Source organism: Vipera ursinii (genome assembly GCF_947247035.1).
Source record: "Vipera ursinii genome assembly, chromosome: 3".
NCBI classification, from domain to species: Eukaryota; Metazoa; Chordata; class Lepidosauria; order Squamata; family Viperidae; genus Vipera; species Vipera ursinii.
The window spans coordinates 128,208,482-128,232,963 of NC_139516.1; the positions used below are offsets into that span (position 1 = coordinate 128,208,482).

Here is a 24,482-nt window from a genome sequence, read left to right on the forward strand (position 1 = left end):
CAGGCCCGGGCACAGCATGGAGACGGCAATGGTCGCGCTGGTGAATGATCTCTGGAGGGCTCGGGACAGGGGTCATTCCTCTGTTCTAGTCCTATTAGACCTCTCAGCGGCTTTCAATACCATCGACCATGGTATCCTGCTGCGGTGTCTCAGGGGACTGGGAGTGGGAGGCACGGTTTTACAGTGGTTCTCCTCCTATCTCCAGGGACGCTCGCAGTCGGTGTTGACAGGAGGGCAGAGGTCGACCGCGAGGTCTCTCGTTTGTGGAGTTCCTCAGTGGTCGGTCCTCTCACCTCTCCTGTTCAACATCTATATGAAACCGCTAGGTGAGATCATTCGTGGCTTTGGAGTTGGGTATCATCAGTATGCTGATGATACCCAGCTTTTTCTTTCGACCCCAAACCACCCCAGTGATGCCCTCAACGTGATGTCCCGTTGCCTGGAGGCGGTTCGGGTCTGGATGGGGAGGAACAGACTTCAGCTCAACCCCGACAAGACCGAGTGGCTTTGTATACCTTCATCCCGGGTCTATTCGGATATTCCATCTCTTTCTATGGGGGGTGAATTGGTGGGGTTTTTTTTTTACTATTATTATTGGGTTTTTTTACCATGTATCAACTGTATTTTTAATCGGGCATGTATTTAATTATCTTTTAGTTTTTGTAAATTTCTGTGTTTTATTCTTGCCCTGTACACCGCCCTGAGTCCTTCGGGAGAAGGGCGGTATAGAAATATTAATAAATTAAATTAAATTAAATTAAATCACTTTTTTTCCTTTTTTTTCGTCATCAAGTTTTTGACACCTTGCTAGGCTACTGGTGGTACTCGGATGTTGCCGTATCCTAAAAGTGGTACAATGGGTGAAAATTTTGAAAAGCCCTGCAATAAAAGACAGTGCTAATATTCCTGGTGGTGTTTTCTATCTGGATTATCTTGAAGGCTAACAAATATGGAAGGGGAAAACTTAGTATCAAATTTAGCTTTAGTTTGATTTCAGTAAATATCTGAAAAGAAGCTTGTAATTTATTCTTTTGTTTACAGAAATGAGCACATATCAGAAGGGGAAATCTGAGAAAATGCTATAGATAAGTTGAAAAATACATGCAGGTACATGCAAGGGGCTGTACTGTCATTTTGTTATTGTAATTAATTAATTAAATTTGGTACAGCAAGTAGAAATACCTAGTAATCTTAATCTGATAGAAAGCTGTGAACATTGCTGAGGACTTTAATAACAGTGAAATGGGAGATCCACCAGGTAATCCTATAGCAGTAAAATTAGATTAGAAAATTTAAAAAAAACCCTCATAAGGTACCAATAGTAAACCATCAATATACCATCAATGAAGGTTAACTACACAGACTTGTAATTTTTATAGTTATGCTCTACCAGAGACAGTTTTTATTAAATCTGTAGCTGAATAAAAACATTATTGATAAAACATCTTTATTTTATGTAACTACATATATTTGTGCCATAATAGCATGCCTTAGGAGCATTTTCCTATTGAGAGGATAGATCTCATTTTTTATACTAAAATCAAATTTGATTAACATGTTCTGCCCAATTAACTGGGGGCATCTTTTAGCCAATTTGAATGTTTACTGTATATATTAATCAAACAGGATAATAGGTTAAGAGCAGCGTCAGGATCATGCGACATTGAGGAGTTTCTTTTGGACCTTCTCCTTCCTCCAATTACATTTACGGCAATTTCATCTTATTTTTAATTAAATGCATGGTTTTTATTTTCATGTGGTTTCAAAGATGAAATCAATGTTAAACCATTGTAGAAATAACCCTGTAAGTGTGATAATGATCGGAATTTTTAAGAGTGAGTACTGGATGTAATGACTCCAATAATAACCATTCAAAATATTTTACCAACAGATTTTTTTCAAATTATGCATTGCTATAATATCTACCTGCACAGATTACTATTATGCCCCCAATCCCAACCAAGGGCCATAATCCAAAAGATTATCTTTCTAACAAATATCCATACAACTTGATGGAGAAAGACCTCCAAGAATATCTAAAAATGTATTTGGAGCATGATGCTTTGTAAGATAACCTGTTTGGTTTCAAAAGATTGAAAGACAACATCAATCATTTAAATTGAGGCAGAAATAAAACAGCAGCAACCAGTGTGGTCTAGTGCAGGGGTCGGCAATCTGAAACACTGAAAGAGCCACTCGGAACTGGTTCCCTGAAAAAAACAACCAAGAAAACCTGGGAGCCACAAAATGCGTGTGTGCAGGCACGCGCAGGTGCACATATGCAGAACAGGGGGCTTGATTGAAGGGTGGAGCCTAAAGCGAGACATGCACTAGCCCTGCCCCTGTCCAGCTCTGGTATGGACAGATCTGCCGTCCTGGCTTCTCCTCCCCTCGGAAAAGACTGCTCTCCCCCCCACCCCGCACTCTCCCTCTCTGGGACTTTCTCTGGGAAGAATCGGAGTTCGAGGAGTTTTTCTTCACAGCTCGCACCTCCTTCTTCAGGAAATCCTTCGGCAAGCCAAGCCTGCATGCCCTACTGTTGTGGCCAAAATATGGATGTAGTCAATAGTACTCTTAGTACTCCTAGCAACCGGACCTCTTTGCAGCTCAACACTACATAAGACCACTCCAAAGTCACTGCATCCAGGTCTGAGGGTTGCCTCCGGCTTAGCATCTTCTGCAACTTCACATGCGCAACCACTTGCTCTTTCACACCCTGCCACTGCCCAGCAACTGAGGCAACCAAGGTGGTAATCTCCCTGGTGTTTTGGCACTGCCTGCCTCCCCTCCCTTGCCTGCAAACTCCCACCGCCCCCACCTCTCTGTCAGGCAACACCTGCCAGCCCCTATATGCTTTGTGAGTTGCCCTCCAGACTTGGTCCGCTCAGGAAGGGCGCAAACCCGCCGCCCCTCCCTCGGTCCCCTTTTCACTGTTCTCCTCCCAGCTATCGCTTCGGCACATCCCCAGCACGCACGGCTGCCTTTTCCACAACGCTCCCTTTGTTCTCCGCCTAACTTCCAACTCCCGCCCATGCCCGGTTCTTGGGGCACCGCTTGAAGCAGAGCAGCCTCCCACGGACAGCCCCTTCCGCTTTCCTCCGGCTGGGCAGAGTGCCACTCACTGACCAAGCGGTATCCCAGGATCACGACCTTTTGGTAGCGCACGAACGGCATTACCCAGCAGCGGCTCCAAGGCCAACCGAGCACACGGGGAGAAGGGTAGTGGGCGGGAAAGGAAAGGGTGGGTTACCAGGGATGCCGCAACTACAAACGCCCATGTGACCAAAACACTGTCCTACAGCCGCCGCTTCTGATTGGTCCGGGGCAGAGAGACGTATGTGCCTTGTGGATTTCTCCGTTCCATTCACGAAAAGTGGATGGTCCTTTTTCCACCTGCTCCCCTCCTCCGAACACACCGCTGCTGCCTCGCCTGACTCCCTCCCCACCCCATTGCTTCGCAGTGGGGCCATCCAGCCCTTTTTCCACCTGCTGCACCTTCCTCAGGCTGCCCTCCTCTGAACACACCGCTACAGTCTCAACCGACTCCCTCCCCACCCCACTCTTTCGCAGCAGGGCCATCCGGCCCTTTTTCCATCTGCTGCACCTTCCTCAGGCTGCCCTCCTCTGAACACACCGCTACAGTCTCGCCCGACTCCCTCCCCACCCCACTCTTTCGCAGCAGGGCCATCCGGCCCTTTTTCCATCTGCTGCACCTTCCTCAGGCTGCCTTCCTCCACTGTTTTGCCCAGTGGCGGCAAAAGGCGGACAGGCAGGTGTCTTGCTCGGCTGTGGCTTGGGGGGCATTGTAACTTTGAACAGTCACTAAGCGAACTGTTGTAAGTCAAGGACTACCTGTACTTCATCACTTTTTTCCTTTTTTGGTCATCAAGTTTTTGACACCTTGCTAGGCGACTGGTAGTACTCGGATGTTGCCATATCCTAAAAGTGGTACACTGGGTGAAAAGGTTGAAAAGCCCTGGTTTAATCCACTATACAATGCTGGTGTATTTCCATGCACCTGTGTGTTCAGATGGACTGTATATACATCATTAGACTAAGTATTCATCATATATGTAGTTCATTAAGCTCAGTACCAATTATGATCACTAGAAAAGGTCATTTGCTGGGCAAGCTTGCCAAGAAATTACATTTTGTGTTTCTTTGTTTAGATTGCCTTTGATTTTGTACCCTTCCAAAAATTTGACTGGAAAAAATGTGCTTTGAAGGGAATGTACAGATTTCAAAGCAACAAATTCATATTCTCTTTTCCTTGAGCTAATTTTTTTGTCCTTTTTATTTCCTTTCTTTTAAGTTAGCTTTTTTCAGATGGTAATTATAATGTAATGTCAGGTTATTTACAAGATACTATATAATTACCAGATAAATACGATTAATTCAGTTCCCTAAATTGCACTGTCTCTCATGCAGTAATTAGTTTTAGATCTAGTAAGCATAATTACACAATACCCTGCTAATGCTTGTATATGTCTGAGTATTCTATGTTATTTACTTGACTGTTACATGATACTACTTTATGGTTTCTCTCTTTACATGTTACATATGCTTCTCTTTATGTTTTTCCCCCCTATAGGATTAAAAATGGCAAAGGGACAGGATGGAACAGGAAAAATGGAAACAGATGAAATAGACAAATAAGAACTATTCATAAATCTATCTTTGAACAATGCTATTTCTGAGAGCATCCTAAAGATTTGGATACACTAAAGTGCTAAATACTGTAGATGATGACAATAATGATGATTTAATTTTCATGGCTTTCAATTCTCATAGGCCCTGAGCAGCCTATGCAACCATTATAAGATTAAAGCCCAAATAAAACAATACAGCCATTAGTCCCCAATCCAATGTCCTACCTTTCAGAAGCTGAACAATTCCCAATTGTCCCCAAACCCTCTCCTTTAAGAACTATGTTTTTCCTATGTTTCAGAAGTTCAGAAGGGGCCGTCACCAAGCCTTGATCGTGGGCTTGGTGTAAATAACCTGCAGAGGCATCCTTTTCTTTGCAAGCATTCTCCTCCTTATCATATCAGGCAGCCATATTCAGTCCTGGATTGGAGATATCCAGGCCATGGAATGTACACTTTAAAGATGAAAAACAAAAACTTAAATTGCACCCAGAAACTAAATAACGGTCAATGCAGCTGTTATAGTACTGGTGTAGTATGAATATACTGTAGTATATCCTTATAATTAGCCTGGGCTGCCACATGCTGAACCAGGCAGGAACATATGGCAAACTTGGATAGCTCTCCAAGAGACTTTGGTATGGATGGTCTTCAAGGGCAACTCCATGTGGAAGATGACCAGAACGTAAGTAAGTGAGTGAGCAAGGTTTACCCATCCCAAAGTAGGTGGAATTGGTGTACAAGATGAATCTGTGTGAAGGTGAATCCCCCCCACCCACCCCAGTTGCATATCAGCTCTATCCAGGGGAGTGCTATCCTAGCAAGAGTCAGAAATGACACTTTGCCAGAACTGCAAAAACCAAAACCTCAGAATCACTCCTTGTTAGGATTGAGTCAGAGATGGTTCCTTCTCATCTAACCTTTCTCTTGGGGGACATCTCCCAGGGAAAATCAGAAGAACATCACTCGAAATTTCAGTCAAAATGGTATTTTAATAAATGCTTTTGTAATTAATACAATCAATTAATCAAGCAATAAAATAATTTATTACATGACTATTCTAATGTTTCGTGTTAAGTATGGTAGTTTTACATGAGCATTTTAAGGCAAAATGGTAAATATAAAGTACGAACATATAGTATCTGGCACATAAATGTTAATATTAAGATACTAGCATTAGCACTGTTATTTGCATTACAATATAACACTTGTAATATACCAGGTTTAACATATTGCAAAATCTTCTAATTAATTTCTTTTTATCTTTCTATCCAATCAACCTTCAGGGTTCCTTTTCTTGAAATCAGACAGATTATTCTCGGTGGGGTTAAAATATTCCTCACTTGGTTTCAAGATGCTGTCAAGATCAGCAGAATAAAGTTACCTTGCTAGAATATAAGAAAGTAACTCTCACTGATTAACAAACTGCTAGGATGCCAGATTTAATCTTATTTTACTTGTTCAACCATCTGATAGGTAGATGTTTTTTTTCAAAATGGAGATTTTGATTGAATTGGCTTTTTATGCACCTAATAAAGTAGCTTTAGGTCCTTTGTCATGTACTTTAATTATGTTTTAAGAGAAAGTGACAAGTAGAAGAAACATCTGAAAAATCAAGAACCTAATATTTTCATATACAGAAGCCTGCTTATGGTGTAGATTCTACAAAAAAGATGGTATTATTCATTGGGGAATTGCAGAAAGCAGACTGTTAAACAAAGTGAAAATAGCTTAATGTTTCATACTGCATAAATGGAGATTTTCATATTATTACAAACACCTGGCATATTTGATGTTTATAACTGTAACTGCAGAGAAATGCATATTTCCAGTATTTATTTCAAAGTCACAGTTTGAAAGAGAGGGCCCACAAAAACTGTTTCTTGTATCCTACAATTTAATGGCACAGTTCTCCATATTTATGCAGTTGTTACATAAAGCTGTATTTATCTATAGGTTTTCTCAGTTTCAATAAATTATTTAAGTAAATGCAATCACACACACATACATTATATGTACACACACACATAAACACACACATGAAAATGGGCTCTGTTGGATTATATGTTTTAATAGTATATCCTCTTAACTGAAATTAAAAGACATATTGGTGATGCAATATGGTGATGAAATTAGGAGACTATTGCTGATGCGAAGTCATCATAACTAATAGCCATTTATAGTCTTATTCATCATGAATATCTATTTTAAAAAATGAAATACCAACCACCATTAAAAATGAATGTATCTAAGCTAGTTATAGTCAAATTAGTTATGAAGCTATTCTGAACAACATAAAATAGTTTTGTTTATTTTGTTAGTTGATAAACATGCTTATCCCAAACATGTTTAAACTCAGTCATTGATGACTGAACCAATACCTCCACTGGAAGTTGATTCCAAACAATATTTTTAAACAGTATGTACCTCTATAGCACCATATTAAGTAACATTGCACAACAAATCTAAATGGAGAAATATTAAAAGTCCATATCATATGATTGTCACCTCACCAGCTTATACTTCCAATATAATTAAACTAATAGCCATCCTACTTATTTATATAGCCAACCATTAAAATTACTGAAATGTTATTGGATCTTCAGTGATCTAAGTGAATATTCAAATATTTTGTTGAATTAGCCTCATTTTCAGACCACAAGAAACATACTTCATGTTCTTTGAGGCCTTCTTCTCATATTCTGTCAATTTTAATAAGCAAATCCAGAAATTACCAAGTCATTGTCAAACTACGAAATTTACTGTCTTTAGAATTGCCGGAGTACTTCTAGCTTGTTTACAGTTACTGGGGGGGGGAAGAGAGTTTGGGACCCACAGGTGCTACCTATCAGCATGAGAGCCGAAGCTGCAGAAGAGACATTTTGGCGAACTGAAGTTTCTTCTCATAACAATTGCTGGAAGATTAATTGAACAATGTGACCTGAACTGTCAGAAAGGGGAGGGAAAGTTTTACTCTTTTAATTATCTGCTTCCCACCATATTCTCAGAGCTAGCTTTCCTTCTATCGTACTGGTTTTCTAATACCTAATAAAGTTTACATTAGAGATCGCAATGTCTCTGATGTTTTGTTTCATTGGGCTTCTCAGCTGGAACTTGACAGTCATTTTTTATCCAATTTCAACAAAAAGTCCATAAAGAGTTCCAGTCTTCTTCTTTAAAACAAGTACTTCTTGTTGTATCCCTAGTCATCCTAACAGATAGTAGTTTTAATCACTCTTTCCAATTTGTCCCATTGGAATGGTGTTTTTTTCTGTTTGAGTTTATCAGTCAGGGAGGTGTGTTCTTTTCTCTCACACCTGGCCTCTTATCTTCTTCCTGACAAAGTGTACAGTATTTATCCATTTTTGAACCCATGTCTTCTTCATCTTATTCTTCAAAAATTGTTAAGACCAACACCTCCAGGAAGTTCTTTTCCCATCTCTTGGCTTATTGTTTCTATCTCAGTTTCCAAAATTTCTATTTTTCCCAAAATTTGTTGAACATTTTTCAAAGTTATTTAATTCAAAAGAACTTTAAAATAAACAATTTTCCAAATATGATTGTTTTAAATTTTCATAGTTCAAAATCTTGGTAAGCTTTTCGCTTTCAATTATTTTAAAAACCTTATAGTTGTTTCTTTGCATTTCACTTTAGTCACACCCCAGGCGAAATTCTCTTTGGGTTATTGATTGTAACGAAAATGTGTTTTAGAAAACAGAGTTTGGGTGAACCTAATGTCCTTTAGCAAGCTTCACTTAAAGCTGTGAACTTGATGATTCTTCTAAGTCTCCAGGTGCTCTTACCTGTGAGTCCCTGGCAGGTCTCCTCTGGATCCTGCGGGTTTACTCACAAGGAGCCTATGCTCTTGGCATCTCCTTATCCAGAGAAGCTCTAATGAAATAGGGTCACCGCTTGGTCAGCAGTCTCCACTTCAGCATCATATTTGCTGTTTGGATACATACAAGTTCACAATTTTTTTCCACCTGGAAATCCAGTGGAGTAGCATTTCAACTGAATAAAGATTGTAACACCTGATAAAAATTCCAGTCATAATAAACTAATTCATATAAGTAAAACATCTATATAATATAGCTTAAGAAATTTAGCAGGACCACAGCAATACAATAAATGAAGCATATTTATTAAAACACAGTCACCAGTATTAAAAAAGATTCTTCTGGGCCACTTGTTTCTTGTTCAGCTACATTTTGAACATTGTCAAATGAAAATTTCGATACCTGTAACAATTCCTAAATTCTCCTTCTCTTGTGAAAAAGAATGGCTTGCTAAATAAATAACCCTTCAGATTGTAAGATGATATTACACGCCTCCTTTGAAATCTTTTATTTTCTGTGAAACTAATAAAGCTGGGCTGCTAAAACTTAGAAAGATATGCATAAGCACACGTACGCATCTATATATCTAGAGGTCAAAGAAACAAGAAAAGTGAGCATTGTGGATGATAACTCACTCGGTCTGTGGAAACTTGCTTAGAAAGCATTTATGCTCACATAACGTATATGCTTTGCTCTGCTTGCTAGCTCTGTAGATTACTGTACTGGTTTCCCATCATCTCTGCTAATTAGTCAGGCTTGCTAAGCTTTAAATAACTGTAGTCCAACATGTAAAACACAAAATATATGCAGAACTGAAGATAGTCAGGAAGTTAGCACTAAACTGCAGCCTCACTTTATTGCATGAGGGAGCGGAGGGAAATGTTACATTGCTGCTTGGTCTCCAACTTTTATTAGGAACTTGTGCATGTATTGGAGAAAGACTAGAGAACAGAGTATATTGTCATATGGTCACTTTTCTGCTCATATCTGATTCAGAATCCAGGATATTATCCTCAGCAGTAGCACCCTACTTTCATACTTTAAAGAATACCAATATATTCTAAACAATGCACAGGTATAAAATTTAAAAAGAGAAGACAGAGTAGAGGAAAGCAAAATCTCAACAAACACCTCTTATTTTCTATTTATACTTGGATGCCAAGTCTCTGTCCTTCTCCTTTGTAGCTCCATTTGCAAGCCACACTTAGCATGATTATTTTGACCATAATTTACTCAGTTAATTTTCTGGATTTCATGACACATTGAACAACAGACAAATCACATTGATCCCACTGATAAAATATGATTAGCTAATCTTTCTGTAAACTCTGCTAATCAGGCAGCAGGAAAGATAATAGATAATAATTAAAACAGAAAGAAAAGGGAAAAATGGTCCTTAAAAAGTTGTATTGGAGTTATGTATTTAGGCTCTGTTTTCCAATCAGAAAGAAGCATTTGAAGCACAAGGAAGGAAGGAAGGAAGGAAGGAAGGAAGGAAGGAAGGAAGGAAGGAAGGAAGGAAGGAAGGAAGGAAGGAAGGATACGGAACATATGTTCAGGTTCTCCCTGGTGCAGTTGTAAACTCATGGCAATTGCAATGAACTACCAGATATAACTGGTATTAGTGAAGTTCAAAAGCAGTATAGTAAACAATGGTTATTTAGGAATTCTTATTATAAATTAATCCTTTAATAAGGAACCAACTCCTCGATGATCACATATTACCCATGTGGAATAAAATCTTTTGAAAACTTAACTCAATGTTTTGATAGAGTAGAAAAGCTAATCATCTCGATTAGCTAAAGAAGCTTCTTGGGTGAGAGGCGAAATGTCTTCAAAGAAAAACAAGAAAGTTCAGTTCCCTCGTGATAAAGCTTCTTTGGACTAATCATCTTGACTTACCAAAATAAATAACTTTTCTAAACTCTTGGTGCTTTTTCCTTTTCTACACATTCCTCTTGTAAACTATCTGTACATAAAGAAATCCCATGTTGCTTTTTGTGTGCTTTATAAAAAGACTCTAAAACAGAGTGGTGATTATTGTACATATATACATGAGCAATTGCTCAGCGAATACCACTAGCTTTTAAATATTCAAGATTATATAAAAAAGATCTTTAATAGCCCCTAGGACTTTTATCTTAAAAGCATCATGTTTTTCTGAACAGACTGAATACTTTTAATTGTGGGTAGGCTACAACAACAACAGTTCTTGGGAAACTTACTTTCACTAGTTGAATAATCCTGTGGGTCAAGTATTCCTGATTCTTGTAGAGATCTAATACAAGAGTCCACAAGTTCAAGACCAGTTGTAAGCTCATCTTCTATATCCTTTTGACCATCTGTAACAAAATGCTATTTTAAATATTTCAAATATCTGGAAAGACATAAAGAAAAATTTGGAAAACTGAAGATAAGAACCTTTAAAAAAACAAATTTATTAAACAATCAGATATCTCCAGTACCATTTCCATAACTGCTTGAACTGCTAATAGTAATTTAAGAATACTAAAGAGTGATCATTTCAGTGGACTGGAATTAATTTTTTCTTTTCCTCACTAGGAAACGTGGTGATAACCCAGTAATGTCACTGGAGGGCTCAAGAGCATAATTTTCATTCCACATTCCTTGTATGTTTTAATTAAGTATTTGAATTTGAAAAACATCTGCATTAACTCTATCAGCAAGTTACAGCAAATCTATATTGTTACTATTTTTTTAAACAACTGAAATTGCTGCTGTAAATCAACAGTTCACCATTGCATTTCAGTAGTGTGAGGTTTGCTACAAAAATGGAGCTAGGAGTTTACAGATTTTTTTAAAAATTTTAATTCCATTTATATCCCGCCCTTCTCCGAAGACTCAGGGCGGCTTACAAGCTTAGCAGTAGCCTTCATTCTATGTATATGCCTGCTTATTAGCGCTTTTGGGGGCCCCCAAGCAGCATTATTACAAAGTCAGCTTATTGCCCCCAACAATCTGGGTCCTCATTTTACCTACCTCGGAAGGATGGAAGGCTGAGTCAACCTTGAGCCTGGTGGGATGCGAACCTGCACTAATTGCAGGCAGCTGGTGTTACTTAAGGAGGTATTAGCCCACTGCTCAACCAAGGCTCTAACATGTAGGGATGTTGTGCAATAAATAGATTTTGCTCTTCTATTTATTTCAGTTATAACTGATTTGCATTCTGTTCACATGCAGGAATAGGTAAGTTGGTCACTACAAAAACCAGAACCTAGAGGTCATTCTCAATATACAATGGTGCTTAAAAGCTTGGGAACCCTTTTGAAATTTCAGTATGTTTGAATAAATAAGATCTAAAATGTTGTCTGTTCTCTATATAAATCCTAAAACTAAACAAAGAAAAGTCAATTAAACGAATGAATTAAATAAACATGTGGGTTTTCTTTATCTAGTTTTAGGACTTGTGTAGATATCAGATGTTTTAATTCATATTAATGCATATGTATTGAAAATTCAAAAGGGTTCACAAACATTTAAACACTACTGAAGATACTTTTTGAACTTTTCTGTTCAAGATATTGTATCCCCATGAAAAAAACACAATCCGAGAACAAGTGATGGAAAAAGAGCCTCTAAGCAACAAGATTCAGCACAGAAGTCTGAAAAATTAAACTTTACCTTGTGTTTGCCAGTGAAATTGTTCTTCAGCTGAACTGGAAAAAAAGAGAGAGAAAAAAAGAAACACCATAAAACATGCATTAAAATTGACAAAAATCTTGGAGGATTATAAACCACTGAAGCTGAAACTTAACTGCTTTATCACAAATCTTTAGTATTGTAATCAACTGATAAACACTATCAAGGTGTCCAAGAAATTACCTAGCAATCTAAATTTGGCAGTAAGTCAGAAAAAAAATGTTTGTACAAGAGATAACACTTAATAATGATAACAATATTTGGAGCATAAGATGTTATAACAGTGAAATTGTTAAAATAGTTAACAAAATTATTTGACTTCTAACATTTGATTTACCCAAATTAGTTTTGCTTGGAACCACGTGTAAATTATAGCAGTATTTGGACTACAGATAGCCCTTGATTTACTACAGTTTGTTTAGTGACTGTTCCAAGTTACAACAGCACTGAAAAAAGTGACTTGTGACAGTTTTTCACACTTATGACTGTTTCAGCATCCCTATGGTCATGTGATTAAAATTCAGGCCCTTGGCAACTGACTCATATTTATGATGGTTGCAGTGTCCTGGGGGTCATGTGTTCATCTTTTTCGACTTTCTGACAAGCCAAGTCAATGGGGAAGTCAGATTCACTTAACAACCATGTTACTAGCTTAACAACTGCAATAATTCACTTAAAAACTGTGGCAGAAAAGGTCATAATATGGGGCAAAACTCATTTAATAAATGACTTGCTTCACAACAGAAAATTTGGGCTTAATTGTGGTTGTAAGTAGAGGACTATCTGTATTCTTAAACTTTGGATTAAAACTTAAATTGACACTAAATTGCCAGCATTTGTTGAAGTCTTCAGATGCTATATAGAATAGCTGATTATAATAGTTGATATTTATTTCAGTGACTACTGTATTTTTTTATTTCTTGACATTGTATATGGGTTTGGATTCTACATCAATCTTATGTTTCTCTGAGAAAATGGTGGTATCTGATAACTTCTGGTCTATCTGCAGATTATCATTCTCAAATGTCCTCTATTTTCCAGGAGCAGATAGACTCTGAGGAGGAAGTGGGGCCTTTCAAATAGTGGTACCAGATCCAAGTTGCAGATCTGGATGAACTCTCAATGGCAACGAACAAGATACCTGTTTATTCTCTGTTGCCATCAAACGGTCAGCTGTTGTTTTTTTTTAGTTCAGACTTGGTAACCCCACTGTAAAGGAAATTTTGAAGTAATAAAGCTCTGTTCTCTGAATGTGACTTAAATGAGGTTCAAAGTCCAGTTATACTCCAAAAGAAAATGTAAAATTACTGCAGGTGAGTCTCCAAATACAATCAGGATTGTTTAACCATATAATGTTATTATTGTAGGATTAACATTGCATTGAATAGAGATTTATATGAAATACCTTTAATCCATGTGAGCCTGCCTTTCGTCTACACCACTTCGTCTACACCCTGGCAATGCCAAGAAACTCAGTGATCTCAAAGGTTTTGCACTGAAATCATCTGCCAGCCTATTGTTAAATGATTTCTAACTGTAAAAGTGAGAGCTAGCTTGGTGTTTTGGTTAAGGTGTCAGGCTAGAAACTGGGAGACACGAGAGAAAGTGACTGGCCCAAGGTCACCCAGCCAGCTTTGTGCCTAAAATGGGATTAAACTTCCCAGTTTCTAGTCTGGTGCCTTAACCATAACACCAAACTGGCTCTCATTATTATATAATTATATATACATATAATCATAATAATGTATATATTTATTTAAATCCCACAAAATACAAGAATAATATGTAAAGTGAGGCATCATAACATCTCACCTACACTGGGCTCAATAGACATCCTGGCTCCAGGCCTGGGGGGGGGGGGGTAGAAGCACCAGGCCTTCCCAGTCTTCTGGAAATCTAAGAGGGTTGGGGCTTCCCTTATCTCAGGGGTGAAACTGCTCCATATGGCTAGGGATTATCTCTTTCATCACATAACATTTAACTGCTTTTAAGGTCAGTGCCATAAGAGCTTTATACATAATCTCTTCCTCATAGCACCAAAGATACTGGAAAAGCACTGCGTTTCTACTGAAGAACATTTGATTTGAGCTCAGTGTTTGTTTCCATATGTGCGTAGGTCTGAACAAAACATTTCTAACAAATATTATGAATGAATTCTTGAAATGTATTATCATTATTAAAATACAAAAAAAAAAAACACCAATCTGGCATGTGTAATCTGGCAGTGACATATACAGACATGCTTGTAAACTACAGCTGGGTCTGAAATATTTAATGGTACTCTCTGTTATGCTACTGTAACGATACACTCATACACTTCTTTCACAATATCTGAAATAAATGATGTTCCCTTAAAATAATCAAGTTCTTAAGCTAACCAATCTAGTTTAAATTCCATGATTGCATGCATTTCCAAAACTGCCAGCTCAGTGTCTTCAATTATACTGGCTGACCAGCCTACCCCTCTGATGATTGCCTGGGTAGCAAGGCTGATACGGCTTATGAATTAGAACTCCACAGTCCCATATTCTTAATTAAGCTTTCTTATACAAATGTATAACATTCTAATCAACACCAGCACCTCAGTGGTTACCACCATGGATCAGTAGTCAAATACAGTTAACAACTGAAACAGAGAGCCTGATTAACAATGGGCCCTGCCCATCTGGGCCAATATGTATGCATTCATAAATTATGAAATAATTAACCGCGGAGACAATCAAAAATTTGTTGAGAACTCCCTTCATTTGAGCAGGAAGTTGAACCACCGCATCTCAACCTCACCTCCACTGCTCTTTTATTTTCCTTCTTTCATTCTCTCCAGTGACTCCTATTTTAACTGAGCTATTTTTATCAGGACTCTTTCCAGCTAATTATTCGTCATTATTGCATATTCGAAATCTAAATCGGTATAAAGCAGGCAGTTTGGGAGCAGATTTTCTCTTGGGACTGGAGGGAGGGATCAAGCTAGCTATGTGTACACATGGGGATCAGCAAAATTATTTTGGGAAATATAGGTACTAAATGTTGCATAAAGAGGCAAAGCTTCGAGAGGCAAACTTCCCTATTGCTAAGGTTCTAATGAAGATGTAGTAGACTGTTATGCTGTCTTACCCATCTGTTCAACTTCTGTTTTTTTTAAAAAAGTTGTTTTTTTGTGGTACTTTTGCTCATATTTAAAAAGAAATGTTAAAAAAAAGAGAGAAAACAATATAGCTTCGATCACCTCTTCTTCCAGAAGCAATCAAAGTTAAATGTTTGTAAAAATTCAGCTTGGAAATATAACTCATTGCTCAGAGGTTTCTACCTAGTCAGGAAAACCCAAAGTCAACGTTCCATTTTTTCCCATCTCAAGCACAAAATCCAGAAGTGGTTTCCAAGCAGAAATGAAGTTGATTCTGCTCTTTTCTTTGATTAAGGCAGCCAATTTAGTCATCTCTGCTAGTTGCATCAGTTTTTTTTCAAACAAGTATCCATTGTGCGAATTAAACTATTTTTCATTTCTGTGCATAAATAATTATTGCTGCTGTCAAAAATATAGCAAATTTCAATGTTTTTCAACTATGTCCATTAACTCTGAAAGAAAAGTCTGGTTTTATTTTTATATTAACTTTAATAATCTTCTGTATTAAAATATGAGTCATAGCTCAGTAATTTTTTTTTGCTTTATCTCAGGTCCACCAAAGATGATAAAAAGTTCTTTATTTACATTTACATTTTCAACATACATTTGAAATATCTTTATACATTTTTGACAGTTTATCTGGTGTTAAATACCCATGGTATATCATTTTATTAAAAAATTTAAGATATAATTTAATGTAAATTTTAAACCTTTGTCTACTACATATTTTCCCATTGTTCAAGCATTACATTATACCTAAAGTTCTTTGCCCATGCAATGCTTCACATATTATTTCTCCAAATTTGATCTCAATAGCAGTTTATAAACCTTGGCATTTATATGTTGATCATTAAAGGTAAAGGTAAAGGTTCCCCCGCACATGCGTGCTAGTCGTTTCCGACTCTAGGGGCTGGTGCTCATTTCCGTTTCAAAGCCGAAGAGCCAGCGCTTGTCCGAGGACGTCTCCGTGGTCATGTGGCCGGCATGACTAGACGCCAAAGGCGCACGGAACGCTGTTACCTTCCCACCGTAGTGGTCCCTATTTTTCTACTTGCATTTTTACATGCTTTCGAACTGCTAGGTTGGCAGAAGCTGGGACGAGTAACAGGCGCTCACTCTGTTACGCGGCACTCGGGATTCGACCCGCCAAACTGCTGACCTTCTGATCGACAAGCTCAGCGTCCTAACCCACTGAGCCACTGCGTCCCTCTCATGTTGATCATTACTACAGTACAATTTCCAATTCATTGTTTTCAAAGTCAAATCCATAACTTTATCTTCTTTAAACCTTTCTTTCAATTGTAAATATGTAAACCACTGACAGACACCTCCTTCTGATTCCATCTCTTCTTTGGATTTGAAGGTAGGTTCTCCTTGATTAAAAAGTATTATTTGACCAGGGCACGTGGTCATTTTTACAGGTGTTCCAGTGAATCATGTTGGTGACTGTTGTTTTTGTTTATAATCAGTTTCTGTGATCTTCTTGCAGAGCTACTGTAAGTATACGATCTACTTATAATTATTATGCTCCATTGCACAATCAGCCAGATGTTTAGACTGGATTTATCATTTTTACTCACCTATTGAGTCCTTTCCCAAGAACCTGGTATAGGGAGAGGGTGTTGGTTGATGGTGTTAAAGAGATCGTTGCAGGATGTAAGCTGTTCCAAGAAATTTAGCAACTGACTGGTAGGGATTTTGTTAATGCTGGTGGTGTTTCAGTAGTGCTGTAGATATTATGGGATCGTATCCAAGGTGCTTTTAATTATTGATATTATCTTTACTTAGTTTTTTTTTACTATCAAATTTTTCTTTTCTCACAGTCATACTATTTCTATCTGCACGTCATTTTCTCCAGTTCCTTTTCTTCTATTCTGCTGTCTCCAGGTACTTCCATATTCATCTTCTTAAATTTTTGTTAGGTGGCAGGTCTTTGTTTGTTTGAATCCTAAAGTCCCAGAGCACTTTATCCTTTTCATTTTCTATTACTTTGTCTATTTTGTGGCTCCCACCATTCTTGCTTGCAGGGAAATGGTGTTTGTTGCAGATAATCCAATGCACTCTTGTTGCATTGTCAGTCTGTGTGATCTTCTTGCAGCAGCTAATCAGGTGGTCCTCTGTTTCTTCAGCTTCTTTGAGGAGGCATCATTTGCTGTCTGTTATTTGCTGTCTGTTACTGTCTTCTTAATTCTGACTTTGAATGCATTTAAGGCTTGGTCTTGTGCAGCCAGAATTAGCGTCTCCATCTCTTTCTTCAATTTTTCTGCTCTTAGCCATTGCCATATTTTGTTATTAAAAAAAGTCCAGTTAATAAGCATGTACGTCTTGTGTGACAGAATGGAGAAGATAAACAACATCAATCATTCTGTTACATGATCTCCCAAACATACAAACTGTACTTGTGGCTGACTTGAGTTTCCGAAATAGCTGAGAGAAGAACAAATAAAGGATTTCACAAACACCATCTCTCTCAGGGGGAAACTGAAACAGATTAAGGAACTCACAGAACATTAGCAGTACTGGAGTTTGTCAGAGTAAGAGAAGAAAAGCAGCTTGCAAGTTAAGACTGAATTAGACAGAGTGAGATTGTTGAAGAGAAGCAGGTTCCAGGACAATTCAAGATCAATGAGTAGTTAGGAGAAAAATGACAAAGCAGGAAAGGGGCGTTGTCTTACCTGAACGCCTTTTCTCAGCATGATGATGGAGAATCCACGAATGGGTTAACTCTGTTTTCCTGCCCAATTAGACTAAGTCAGTCAAACTTGCTATGCCTCTCCTGGGCCAGGATACCTCCCAGTCATGACGAAGGTGAAGCAAATGACAGTCTGATGTGTTGGCTCCCATACCCCTGACACAGGACCTGATGGACACTAAGGGGTGGGTGTGGATTCTCCATCATCATGCTGAGAAAAGGCGTTCAGGTAAGACAACGCCCCTTCTCCAGCATGATAGATGGAGAATCCACAAATGGGACATACCAAAGTTGCCCTGTCCCTATCGGAGGGAATCAGTCTGGGCCTGTGTCCCACCCTGTGGCACTACCTGTTACAGCACTGTCCGGCCGAATGAGGCATCTGCGGAGGCAAACCTATCCAGTTTATACTGCCTCACGAAAGGGGAAGGCGAGGACCATGTTGCCACCCTACAAATGTCCTCAATGGACGCCTGTGTCGTCCAAGCCACAGAAGTTGCAGCACTACGAGTGGAGTGAGCAGTGATATGCCTGGGAACTGACAGGGAATGAGATTGGTATGCCCAGGGCTTTTTTTCTAAAAAAAGAAAAAAAAAAGGTGCCGGAATTCTCAACTTGTTAATCTTTTATTTATATAATTTTATTTATATATTTATATAATTAAACAATTATATATTCAATCCTTAACATACATTTAATTTATCGTATTTAAGGCAAATGTTCATAGAAAATTCCAAACTTTTGTCCAATTCTCGTCTGGCAAATCTTCTTGACTCTTTTCCTTGCTCTTAATATCTATGGCTGAATGTCGTCCTCTGAGTAACCACAGATCAACGTACTTTGAAGGATCGAGAAGTCTCAGAGGTGGTCCGACAAGTTTGATGAACAAAAGTGCTGAAATTGTCTTAGTCTTTAACGAAGCTCTTGTTGGGGTGGCAATTAGATTCATCTGTGAAAACCCACGTTCACATTCACTTGAAGAAATAGGAACGGTATTCAGAGTCTGTATCAAATGCAACAGTTTTTCTGGATATGTCTTTTCGAGAATGTATTCATGGAATCCACGAATCATTTCTCTTTCATTTAGTTGCAGTCTGATTTGTAAGTTTGTAATTTCCACTTTTCCAAATGTCAGTTGAGTATTAACATCTTCAGGCCAATGTTTTTGATCAAGTACGCGAGACCAATACGCCAACTCATCATCTTTGCTATCAAGAAATCTTTTTTCAATTGACTCTTTCAATTTTGTATAAAATATACTTGGGTCAATGGGAGGATCCTTTTTTGAATCTCTTTTGTGAAGTAAAACTACACGAAAGCGAAGATCACTTACAGCAGCAACAGCACATTTATAATAGGACCAAAGTTCTGTCTTCTTTCTTCAAAAACTTGTACCAGTATTTTTATTTTCTTATTTGCCTTATACAAGTCGATGTTGCAGTCCTGTAGATCCAAACTTAAATCTGACAATTCTTGGAGAGCGTCACACATCAATTCTAGGTCCAATAAAAATTCTGTAGATGTTATTTTTCTTTTCAAGCCATCATAAGTGCATTTATCATTTTTATCTCTTGTAGGATCATGCATTGCTTGTTCAAAATGATACACAAGGGATTCAAAATTATTCCATACAGCCAAAACTGTACGCAAACTAAATGACACCCATCGGGTACTTAAAATTCTTCCAATTTTCAGCAGCTCAGTCCCCAGTAATTCTGCACATGAATGCAACTATCTGCTATTCTTTGGTGAAACATGGTATATGGCATACAGTTTATCAATAAATGATTGGAATCTATTTATTCCTGAAGTTTCCTTGGCAGCATCACCTACTGATAATTCTAGTCTGTGATTAGCACAATGCCAAACTATAATAGAAGGAAAACGTTCTGACAGCAATTTTTTCACTCCACTTTTACATCCCATCATCACAGCAGCGCCATCGCATGCTAGAGAAATCAAATATTTTTTCAAATAATCTTCTGTCATCCCATAAGAGTAAAGACATTGGATTAAGGAATCAATATTCCTTCCGCTGTTACTTTTTCAAGTTCTACCAAGTCCAAAAACAAATTTACTGGTGAATTCATTCCCATACCTTCGATACAGCATCGAACAAATACTATGAGGGTAGTTTTTTTTGCTTATTGTGGTTGATTCATCAATTATCAATGAAATTTTATTATTGGATCAAACAATTTCTTTAACCACAGTTTTCCCCATTTCTTCACTTATATGATTAACAACATATAATCTTAAAGGGCTTGCCATTGTGATAGAAGATTGCTACCACTGCTCCAGGGTTTGGCTAACTTAAATATGCATAGCATAATTAGATTTATTATTGCTGCTAAAGCTATGGATTACGGATTCACATTTCCCATGGATTGTCTTCTGTCCATGGGAGAGAAGCTTGGTAGATTCTAAATTTCATAATTTTAGTTATTCCTTTGTGGCAGGGTATATATGAGAACAAGCTGCAAAGGTCTTTAAAAACATGTTTCTCACATATTTATATTTTTGAATCATAAATATTAAATCTTTTTTCTTTCCAATGATCGAAACTAATGCTTTAGAAATATAATTTCCAGTTTTAGCTAGAGTAAACAAGCAAATTACACTAAAGCTAAATTTAATGTTACTTGTTAAAGATATTTACTATATTTTAGAATTAGTATTCTTTCAGTCACAATCTTATTCCTATTCAATTTGGGCTGATTTTAAAATGTGATGTAAACTCATAAGCACATAAAAAGAAAACAGCAGAAACAGCTTCAAATTAACTCAACAGTTCTATGCTTAGCAACATTTCCATTTAATCAAAGTCCTTGCTCTTTTCAAATCTATTTCAGGGTTTACTTTCTATATACACAAACAATGGGAAATGAGTTTCTGGGCTGGTTCGAATTTTTTACACATTCCAAAAATTTCAGGTAATGTATCTGTTCCATATAAATATAAAAGCATAATAGGCTCTGTATTTGTACAATGGCCGATTATCTCAGTGTGCAGAAACGTGGATAACTACAAACAGAAGTTGCAAGCCCTCTCCTTGACTTCAGAGTCATCCTGGTGAGATAGTCAGCATATAAAATAAATAAATAACATTTCTTTTTTCAAATGCCCCTATCAGCAAATGAATTTGAATGAAGTTTCAGAAAAGCAAATGTTCTGTGCTGGTGGTACTAAGCTCCCAAAGATCTAGCATGGGATAAATGAATTCTTCCTAATAAAAACAACTTCCTGCCTTTTTCTAATCATCATTTCTTCCCTACAGCAATTTGAAAAGTAAAACAAAGTAAAACAAACCACTACTCCCTCCATGCAGGGAAAATTTCCTTGAGTCATACTTGGATATCCTATTTGCAAGTCTTATTTATCTTATTTACCTAGTTGAGATGGTGTAGTTGGGGAGCAGGGAGGAGTTGGGGAGCCTTCGCTGCGACTTGCCTGTGCAACATTTGCCTGCCGGGTCTTTTGGCAAGCTCAGCAGCAATTTCTATCGGCTTCCAAAAGCCAATAGCATAGCTGACTCAGGAATTCGGGGAGTTGAAGTCCATTAGTCATAAAAGAGCAAAGCCTGCAATAGGCTTAAGCCAATAGCAGCACAGCTTGTGCAAGCTTTTTTTTTTTTTAAAGGTGACGGAACGCCATTCTGAGTATTCTATGAGAAAAAAATCCCTGGGTACGCCCCTGCAATACATGCCCTGATCCACCTGCCTATAGTGGAGGCAGAAACCTTCCACCCCATAGTAGAGGGTTGAAAGGAAACAAAGAGGGCTTCTGACATGCTAAAAGATGCTGTCTGCTTAATATAGTGGCGTAAAGCCCTGCAGATGTCCAGAGTGTGCCATTGCCGTTCAAAGCCATGAGATGGATGAGGACAAAAATCCAGCAAAATGACTTCCTGCGCTCTATGAAACAAGGTATTGACCTTAGGAATAAAGGAGGGATCCAATCAAAGGACCACCCTGTCAGCATGAAAAATGCATAAGTCCTGTCTGACAGAGAGAGCTGCCAATTCAGAAATGCGTCTAGCCAACATGACGGCTTTCAAGAAGGCCACCTTAATTGTCAAGAACTGCAGAGTACAGGTCCTGATGGGTTCAAATGGAGGAGAGGTAAGGGCCTGCAAGACCCATGACAAATCCCAAGAGGGATACCGGTGAATCACTGGAGGCTTGGTGTTGGTCGCTCTTTTTAGAAATGAGCGTACCATAGGATGTTGAGCCAATGCCTCTGAATTGCCCCATGTAAATACGGTGGAGAGAGCTGCTACTTGTTGGCGGATGGTATTGGATGCCAAGCCCTTGTTGAGTCCCTCCAATAAATAGTCCAAGATCCTCGGGATAGTAACAGCCAAAAGATCTAACTAGTTATTTGCACACCAGCTACAGAAACTTTTCCAAGTGGAGTCATAGATCTTGTTTGTTGTACGCTGTCTGCAGGCCTGAATCACCGTAATTACCTCCAATGAATAAGACTCATGTGTCAGGAGCTGCCGCTCAAGTGCCAGGCGGTCAACTGGAGCCACTGGGGTTCTGGATGATGCAGAGCTTCCTGGCTGAGTGAAATGTGAACTGGAGGAATTCTCCATGGGGGAGAGATTGACAGACTCACGAGGTCGGCAAACCACAGCCGTCTTGGCCAATGTGGTGCAACAAGTATCACCTCTGCCCGCTCTTGCAGTAACTTGCGGATGACTGCTGGGATCAGAGGGAGAGGCGGAAAGGCATACAGCAAGCCCCCAGGCCAAGGGCTGCGGAGGCCATCCGTTCCCTCTGCCCCTGGAGAGGGGAACCGGGAGAAAAACCTCGGAAGCTGGGAATTCTCTGGAGAAGCAAACAGATCCAGTACTGGCTGACCGAACCTCTCCGATATCTCCTTGAAGAGACCGGGATGCAGGCGCCATTTGGAATGATCCACAGTCGACCTGTTGAGAAAATCCGCCTACTGATTTGCCTCCCCTGAGATGTGCTTGGCCCTGAGTGATGAGAGGTTGGTCTCTGCCCAAGAGCCCAACAGTTGGGCCTTGGCTATAAGGGACCTGGAATAGGTACCCCCTGATGGCCTTAAGACCAGTTGAAGCACCTTTGGAGCACAGGCCAAGTCTACTGTGGCAACAGATCACCTCGGTGATGACAGCCAGCTCACACATAGAAACCTAGTGGTGACAGATCACCTCAGTGATAAACAGCCAGCTCATTGGTCCTAGTTGGTGGCGGCAAGGCCAAGAATGGCACGGTCAGCACACGTCTTCTGTTGGAATGGACAATGAGACAGCTAGGTTGAGGCCTAGCGCTACAGTTGAAGCCTCCTGTACTTTTGATCATCCTCTTTGAAAGGTTTCAGGCAAGGCAAACAATGATTGTGCTACAGTCAAAAGGGATCAGAACCCTCTGAAATGATTGAAAGAGGAGGAGCCTGAAAAAGGACCCCTGTGAACTGACCAGAGGCTCAGGGACCAACTTCCCTGAGCTGGAAGGCAAGGTAAGCACCTTTGAATCCTGTGGTGTTTTGTTTTTTTTGTTGGGGTTTAATCTAACCCCAACAAGAAGCTAGCAAAGAAGGCTGCACAAGCCTTTTCAGAGGAAAAGCAATGCGATCATGGCACCCAAAATGGCGGCCGCTACTGCTGATAGTGAAAGAGAAGCAACCTATTCTTCCCCCTTAATTCAGGAGAGAAGGCAGGCAGTTCGCGTGCCTCTGATGCTATCAGCATGCTTAAAAAGGCAGCTTTTTTTTTTAAAGGGCTTTCTGTCGAAGAGTCTCCTCTTGGCCAGCTGCTGGTAAGCCGGCATTCAAAATGGCAGCTGCAACTAGCGTGCCACGAAAGAACAGCCTGGGGCTTCTGAGAGAAAGATAAGATCCTGAAAGAACTACAGCAAAAGCTATCTAATTGAGAAAAACTTCCCCACGGACTTGCAACAGTGAAAACAGTTGAGACTTCCGGAAGGCTGGAGCTCAATTAGAGCTACAAGCCAATTAGAGTTACAGCTGGAAGGAGAAAAGTAAAACTCCAATCCTGAAAAAGATTTCTGGGAGCCAATCAACACGCCTATTCTGGGCACAGACTAAGTCATGACTGGGAGGTGTCCTGGCCCAGGAGAGGCGTGGCAAATTTGACTGACTTAGTCTAATTGGGCAGGAAGACAGAGTTAACCCATTCGTGGATTCTCCATCTATCATGCTGGAGAATGTATTTTACCTTATACAGTTTTCTAGAGGCAGAAGATTATCCAAAGACCACAGAAAGATTAAGGCTGTGCCAGCTGTAAAGAGATTGCCAGCTGAGTTTTAATTAAAGCACCTTATTAACTTGTTGGGGAAACATTTTAGGATAGGTTCTTGTCATTTTACCCTTAAGGATTAATGGATGCATAAAACTCCTCACCTGGTAAAATATCCAGAAAATTCTGATGCTTTATGTACAGCTGTTACCATCAGATCAGTACAATGCAGTTTCTTTGTTTAAAGAATTATGCACACATTCTGGAGAGAAGGATAGTTGGTTGGTAGTTGTT

At 39.0% G+C, this 24,482-nt stretch overlaps 1 protein-coding gene across 1 annotated transcript in view; it reads right to left on the reverse strand.

Annotated features, from left to right (window-relative positions):
• The window catches only part of CTNND2 (catenin delta 2), a gene marked incomplete at its 5' end in the record, with an annotated part of 448,616 nt that overhangs the window by 287,908 nt on the left and 136,226 nt on the right, over positions 1-24,482 (reverse strand). Inside the window, 2 exons of the mRNA XM_083360640.1 lie at positions 10,708-10,824; positions 12,125-12,159. Coding sequence (XP_083216766.1) covers positions 10,708-10,824; positions 12,125-12,159 — 152 coding nt within the window. The remainder of the gene's footprint in view (positions 1-10,707; positions 10,825-12,124; positions 12,160-24,482) is intronic.